The sequence below is a fragment of the Halyomorpha halys genome, unplaced genomic scaffold (assembly GCF_000696795.3).
Source record: "Halyomorpha halys isolate HHAL.00 unplaced genomic scaffold, Hhal_1.1 Scaffold174.1, whole genome shotgun sequence".
Taxonomy (NCBI): domain Eukaryota; kingdom Metazoa; phylum Arthropoda; class Insecta; order Hemiptera; family Pentatomidae; genus Halyomorpha; species Halyomorpha halys.
In genome coordinates this window covers 490,604-498,531 of record NW_027107482.1, presented here as the reverse complement: position 1 = coordinate 498,531, position 7,928 = coordinate 490,604, and the positions used below count along the sequence as shown (strand labels likewise).

The following is a 7,928-nucleotide window of genomic DNA, read 5'->3' as shown; positions in this document are numbered from 1 at the left end:
CCAAATCCACTTGTTTCTAACCTGGCTTCTCCTTCATTACCTAATTTTTTTCTCTAGAAATGTTATTGGAGTTCTATCAGTGGGTAGATTCTCCACATGTTTTTATTATGTCACTATGTCACCTACTACAGCAAATTTACTTGTAGTATATATGTCTATACAGTTGTAAATATCAATAAATAAATTATTAAAAAAAAACAAAAAAAACTTACCCATTGTGCACTCCAGCATAGGGAAAGCCGAGCTGTTGGCACAAATACAAACAATTCTTGGGGCTGTTGATATCAACAAGAGAGGCGTAATATTCTGGTAGGATTCGACGCTCAGAATCTTCAAAGCAGCCAATAGCATTCTGCTTCAATCTCTCATCTGAAACTAAAAGAAAATTTCAACAATACCTGTCTTGTTCTCAAGCAATGTATATATTGTAGTAATATTATACATACAAAGTAAATAAATAAAACTATTGTGTTGATTATTGCCATTAACAGTAAAAAAACATAGATAGAAGAAATTTAAGAAAATAATAAAATATTATTTATTTAACGCATACCGAATGCAATGACAACACGGTAATCTTCAGCGACTCCCAAGCAGTAATACAAAAATTAACAACACCAGGTGCCGCAGAGTCACCCACGTTAGAAAAGTGCAGAAAAATGGCTGCTATCATGAAGAAAAGAGGAAGAGCTATAGCTCTGCAGTGGATACCAGGCCATGTTGGCATAGATGGTAATGAGCAAGCTGACAAGTTGGCTAAACTTGGTTGTGCAGAGAACCATTCTGTTCTACCACTTTTCTACAGAACAGTGAAATCACTTATAAGCTCTTATTGTAAGGACAGAACAAGTGCTAGACACAAAGTTCAAGCGGAAGGAGAGAAGTGGGAGAGCCTACTGGATAAGGATAAACGAATCCCCGGGAATCATAGCAGAGCTGAGAGAGTGGCCTGGTTTCGGCTAGAAACAGGACATGATCTGCTCCAAAAACACCTCCATCGAATTGGCATCGTAGATTCCCCGAAATGTCCTCTATGCAACATGGGGGACATAGATGGGGACCATCTTTTGGCGTGTGTTGGTCTGGAGGATGTTGAGCGAGATGCGGACCAACTAAGAGGAAGAGTCAAATTGCATTGGGCTGCGAGAGGGAAAATGGCGTATTAGCCCACTTCCTGTGGCGTAGGAAAAAAAAATTATTTAATGTAATTTACAACCATACAAATAATAAATGCAATAAGTAAATCTGTGGAATGTTTCATTTGCACTTGAAAATCTTGGGAAGAAACCACCCATTGGTGGTACCTCAAGCATTAATTTAAATTAGAAGGTCCATCTTCTTTTCAGACGTTGCCATCTTCTTTTCAGACGCCTTGGAGGATTATCATGGATTGTTAAGAACTAATGGTTTAGGATAGGTAAGGAGTTTAGAATGAAAAGAAAAATATCTGTTTTGGGTCAAATGTGCAACGAATGGTATGTTAAGGTCTTTGTGGATGAGTTTATTTGTAATGTAATAAGGAGCATCAAGGATTTTACGTAAGATTTTGGATGGTGAGGATTGGATGTGGGAGGAATTTGATGGTTTGGTGGAGCCTCAGAGCTCAATCCCATGTGTCCAAATTGGTCTGATATTCGTAGTGTAAAATGATTTTTTGTTAGTGAATAGAAAGTATAGAGCGTTTGTCAAGAAAGTGTCGTAGCAATCGGAATCTAAGAGCAGTTTCTTGTCGTTTCAGTCTTGTGTGTGGATTCCAAGTAAGTCTCTTGTCAAGAAGGAGTCCTAAGTATCGAATCTGTTCAACAGGCATTAGTGGTGTATTTAGAAAGGATACTGTAGGACAGGAGGGCAGAGGTTTACGAAGGAGAGTAAAGGTGGTCTGATGGGATTAGTCAAGATTTATATTGATCCTCCAGTTTTGACATCACTCTTCAATGGATGTTATGTATGTATGTAGTGTTTGTGATGCATTAGTAGGGTCTTTGTTTACAGACAGTATATATGTTTCATCAGCGTATGTTATTAGGACTGTGTTAGGGTGGGTTGGGATGTCAGCTGTATAAACCGTGTAAAGAATGGGACCTAAGAAGTATCTTAGGTACCTTGAGGCGCAACGGCGGACTAAGAAAAGAGAGATGAGCAGGCTAGGTTATGATTTACTTTAAAGGTTCTATCAGAGAGGTAGGAGGGGACGCCATCTTAAGCTTTCTGCCCATTTATATCAGAAGGCGAGAACAGTAAGACGAAAGTCATATCGTCTCAACCATCTCCTCACTTCTCCGGCTCTCTCATTGAGATTGAAGCTGCAGATATACAAAAGTATTCTGAGACCAGCACTACTATATGGGGCACCATTGTTCACCCACATATCAGATGGAACACAGCGCCTTCTTCAAACTTTTCAGGATTCGATGTTGAGGAAAATCGTGGAGAAGGAAGAAGCCACCGGAGCTGCATCAATTGTTGGAGTTGCCTACTGTGCCGGAGTTCATCAAGTGACGACACAACAAATTTTTCGATTCACTTCAGTACTGTACGAATCCGTTATTCAACACGTTAACACCTGCCCCCCCCCCTCCGGTGCGTTGGCAACACACTACGTAAGGTCACGTAGTATTAGAATTAAGTTTTTATTAGATTTAAGTTTGTTAAATTCAGAAATAATGTGTGCCCCAACACATTACACTCTTTTATAAATTCTGACAACAAAAATAATACACTCCAAAAGACTCCTTAGAATGTAGATGTTCTACAGAAAAAGGAGAAAGTTCATTGTTTATAAATACGCCATTAAAATTTTGAAGGGGTTTTGAAAAAAAAAAAATAGGAGGGGATTAAAAGGATATATGCAGGAGGAAGGAATTGACGAAGGTTATAGAGCAGACCTGGATGCCAGACTTGATCAAAAGCAATAATAAAATATAAACATTGTGAAAAATAGAAATAATATTATATAGTTTAATAATAACAAGAAAGTATTAGTGTTGTACATTATATAGCTTATGTATGGATTGGACTAAAAATAAATAAATTTCATAAAAGTTGATTACTTTAATGAAAACTACGTATAATTACTAGTCAAAATTGAGTCAGCATAGGGAGAATACAAAATGGCGGCTGTTTCAAAATGTTAAAAAAATAATAATTTCTCTTTATATATAATCTTTTCAATTTTTTGAGACTGGTTATTAATTGGTATCCATGTAACTCTCAACACTCTTTATTACATCATCAACACTCCAACGTTTCGGCCAATTCGTACATCCTAAAAATAATCTTAAATATAAATTTACACCTCTCATCCTTTTATTTAAAAAACATTTTGCAGATTATTCTGCCCAGGTCATTAATTACAAGTCAAATCTACAGAGGTGTTTTATCTTCTCCCAAACATCTCCATTCCCGACGTATAGATGGTATGTTCGCCCCGGGTTGGTTGCATCTTTCAGCGCCCGGTAGATCTGATCATTCCTGACACCCGGTGCCAACCAAATAGTGGTGATTGAGTTCTTCCCATATTTAGCAAAGTCCATCTTCATGGGTCCAGAAGTCCTTGTCTTCACCAAATTATTTGGTGTGATCGTTCATCACCTCCTCGAGCTTCTCCATCTCGTTGGTCTTACATTCTCCGCTCAAGTCCGCTGTACCTTGTCTATGCATCTATTATATTATTTATTTATTTATCCCCTACCCTGCCTATTAGACAATACAGGTGTTCGCAGCAGTTGGTACAACTCATTGCTGCATATGACAAATATTTACATAGCTGTGCACACAGCTTGCTGTTGCTACAAAATAAATCTTCCTCTCCTCCTGAGGCCTTGCTCGTGTAGCTTATTCTCTCGTACCCAGGGAGAAGTTAGTAGAGCCCACAGCCTCCTTCCACCCATACACGAAGGTCTTGTAGTGCGGGTAGTTTTCTTTTTTCATCAGCTCAGGAGGATCGCTCTCAGTCAGAACATAGAGTCCTGTTTCCCTCATCATCTTGGCTCTCAGTGCTTCATAGGCGGTACAGGCAAGTACGACGTGCTCGGCGGTCTCAGGAACCTGACGAATTGGGCATAGATGATCGATATTTATGCCATGTACGGCGAGCTTAGCTCGGAAGCAAGATACCCACAACTACTCCTTTATAGATGGTCAATGTTGCTGGGTATCTGAGGCCCCAAAATGCGCCTCCTATACGATTGAGTCCATTAAGAGCAAGGGCTACTCTACTTCTTATGTAGTCTAAATAAGATGTTAGATTTAACTTTCTCCCAAGCCTTATGCCAAGATATGTCAACCTCACTGGGTCGTATCACTTCTCCTTGTATCCTGAGAGTAATAGGGTGGGCCCTGTCTGTCATACCCCTGAAGAGTATAGCTTGAGTCTTGGCAGCAGCCATCTTCCACTTCTCCTTCTCACACCACGCTAAATGAGCTTAACCTCAACAATTTTCCAGCTTCTTGGAAAGTGTTCTCTATCCAGACAGTCATTGAACACCGCTAACAGTTCTTCTTCAATGTAAGGGATGCTATGGTTTAACATTACCACGTCAATCATGTCTAAACCACCGAGCACAACCAGTCCTTTGCTTAGCTACAGCAACACGGAGATCCCATATGTCCCACAGTGGGCACAAATCTGTACCAGGTGGATATATCGTGGCGTCCCTTATGAATCTATCCTCTTCATTATCTAGGGATGGGTCATCCTTTGGGTAAGTTTCCTCGATGAATATCTTACACGCCTCGTCCAGAGTAGATGCTTGCTTACCTCCATGCTTCAACGCTGAGATTACCTGCAGCGGGGTCAGCTTACCTATCGCCACCCTATATGGTATACCCCAGAGATTCTTGGATGACTCCTCGACGATGAATTCATCATGATTTCCGTTTACGTGACCGCACCTGGTTTCGATATGCTCTCGCCTTAGATCTGTACTCGTCACGAAGGGCAGCGCGCTGTTCATCACAACTACACCTCTGGTATGACCGCCGGGCCTTGTAGAGCTCTCTCTTCATGGTAGGTAAGGCCGGCGTCCACCATGGGACAGGTCGAGCCCTTGCCTTCCGGTGCCGGAGAGATTCCTCAGCCGTGTCATGAATAATGTCAGTGATTCTGGTCACTCGGTAGTCTAAGTCATCGGGTTGGACCGTTCTCGCCGCATCCCATTCCTCGTCGACTAATTTTCCCTCAAGCGTTGACCGGATAGCATTCCAATTTGCTCCTCGGGTTATGTACCCCTTTTCAATGCCGTGAAAACTTTCGAGACCTTCTATAAGCTTGAAAGCTATAGCTCGATGGTCGGAACTCGTCTCAGATCTGGGAACCCAATCAATAATTCGGTTCGCTATTACAGGCGAGGCCAGCGTCACGTCAATCCAACTCTGCCCCCTTTCACAAGAAAATGTAGGGATGGCAGAAGTTTCAATCAATAATACTAGCTGGCTCCTCGCAATAAACTCTTCGAGCTTAGCACCTCTTCTATTTGTTCGACTGGGGATCCAGTATCGTATTCCAGGAGTTTGTGTCGGAGCAGATTATTACACTCCTAGAGCTAGCGGCAATCATCTCCAAGCGTAAAGGTGACATCTCCCCACCTAATAGTTTTTCCTAATACTACCTAAAAGTATTATTCCTATCCACAGAATCCGCCCTGATATATTGATCCATCACATCGGGGTTCGGATTATTAACTACTATAGCAGCCTGGGGCCTCCTCTCTCTACTGCTCAGGGATATAACCCTTGAAGTGAGGCCAAACCCCGTGACCAAGTTTCCACGGCAGCTCGGTTCCTGGATCGCCATAATATCATATCGTTGTGAGAGAGCGCGTAGTTCGTCTGCCACGATGCGCCGGCGGCCCATGTTGAGCTGAAGAATGTTAATGCTACTCATAAAAAGTCCTTTTTGTTGCCTCATTAGCCCACTTTAAGTGCACAGGACATTCTCTGCTGCCGACTTGTGTTTTTGTTGGCTAATAGGAGAGTTCACTCGTTGACAATTAATGCACAGCGGACCATCCAGTTCTTTTTTCTTTGGACATTCCTTCATCGTGTGACCACTCGCGGCACACCAGACAACAGCATCTACTGTACATGTGGCTGTAGTGTGGGCGTAGCCCTGACATCTACTGCATCGGGGGGGGGGGCGTCAAGATAGTCTTTAAAGGACATGTTCCACCATCCTCCATTTATGTTTTTCATTTCTAAGAGCAGGAACCGAACGGTTGGGTGCACTTCCAACACCCAATTCTTGCTCAACCCATTTCTAGCCACTGAGGAGAAAAGTGGCCGAAGGTCATCGATGATCAGTGGAATAGAGTCTGGCTTCTCTGGTATTCTGCCCCATAAAAATCTCACCAGTTCCGCTGATGTCTCTGCATCTGTTAACCGCCTGCTAGCGTACGCCACCGGTCGCTCTCCACACTCGCAATCCTGCGACAGTACCACCTCCAACGCATCCTCAGGTGCGTCCGTGGTGATGATAAATGTACGTTCAAAGTCCGGGAATGCCAACACCGGTTCCTTCTGAAGCGCCTCCATGCATTTCCTAATGTTTTCCACCAAATGGGGCGTCCCCTAGACCCTATTCTCCTTTTTCAGAAGGTTGTTGATGTGTACCAGATATCTGGCCATCGCGGGTACAAATCGTCTATAGTAGTTCAGAGCGCCCAACAATTTCCTGATTCCCTTAACATCCATTAGAATCGCCATTTTCCTGATCGCTTCTACCTTATTTGCGTCTGGCCTGACTCCCTGTTCCGATATTGTGTGTCCTAAAAAATGTATTTGGTTTCTCCCCAATATTGATTGTTCGCACGATAACTTTAACCCAAATTTCCGGACCTGTTTGAACACCTTGCGCAAGTGGAACACATATTCTTCCTCCATTTTGCTGAAAACGAGCAGGTCCTCCTTGTATACTTGCACATGGACTCGTCGATTCCCCATAAGAATTCGGCCATCAATCGTTGGAAAGTGATGGATGCATTCTTCAGTCCGAAGGGCAATCTCATAAATTCGAAATGCCCCCCTTTGAAGGTAAAAGCTGTCTTGTGCTGTCCCCTCCGGGTGCATCCTGATCCCCTATACAAGGGAAGAGAGGAGTAAGCTGTCTGGTGGACACTAGGAGCTCAAACACACTCGTCTGCCGAGAGGCACTTGACAGATTGAGTGATGGAGAGAACTACAGGTCAGTGTATGTAATTGTCTGCTGATCACTCCGGGTGGGCCCTGCAGCATTGAAAGGGAAACACAAATGGAATTGAGTAACTGGGGGTTAAGGACGAGAAGGTAACAGTCCATGTAATGGAAAAATGTCCCGAGACTATCAGATAATAGTTGTTTTCGATTTTTTGGAAAAGATGGGAGCAAAGATAAAAAATAGTGAGGGTCAGTGGGATATTAGAATTGGAGGGAAGAGGTAGAGCTGTCAGAAACTTGTACTTACGTTAAAACTGAGTTTTAGTCAATCTTCACAGCTAGACACCCAGATGAAGACCTGAAACTCAGGTCGAAACGTCGGCATAAATAAATATTTTTTTTGTTTATTTATGTTGTTTTTTTTTTGCTGAGCGCACCCCGCGACTATATTCTCCAATCAATTGTAAAGTTTTTATTTTTATTTTTTATATTTTTTCATTCTGTTAATTTTAGGGACTTAATGATTTATGTGAAATTGTATTTTTCTTTTTGTTGTTGTTGTTTGATTTGTCTAATTTTTGTTGTATAGAGTGCTGATATTTTGAATCCTATTTTTGTATTTTTATTATATTTATATCTCATTTATTGTTATTGTATTTTAATTATATATATCTTTTTCATTTGTATATAATAGAGTTTACGAGGATTGTTCGTAAACTGGTGGTGGGGAGTTACGGGCTGTCAGCTGACAAGTCTATATGAGTTGATCGAGTAGAACGGCTGACGGATTGTATATA

At 41.9% G+C, this 7,928-nt stretch overlaps 1 protein-coding gene across 2 annotated transcripts in view; it reads right to left on the bottom strand.

Moving 5' to 3' along the window:
- LOC106679058 (uncharacterized) overlaps positions 1-7,928 on the bottom strand; it is a 73,040-nt gene that overhangs the window by 16,371 nt on the left and 48,741 nt on the right. For both annotated transcript variants that reach the window (XM_067045838.1, XM_067045839.1), the window contains one exon: positions 213-375. In XM_067045838.1, the coding sequence (XP_066901939.1) occupies positions 213-375 (163 nt within the window). The remainder of the gene's footprint in view (positions 1-212; positions 376-7,928) is intronic.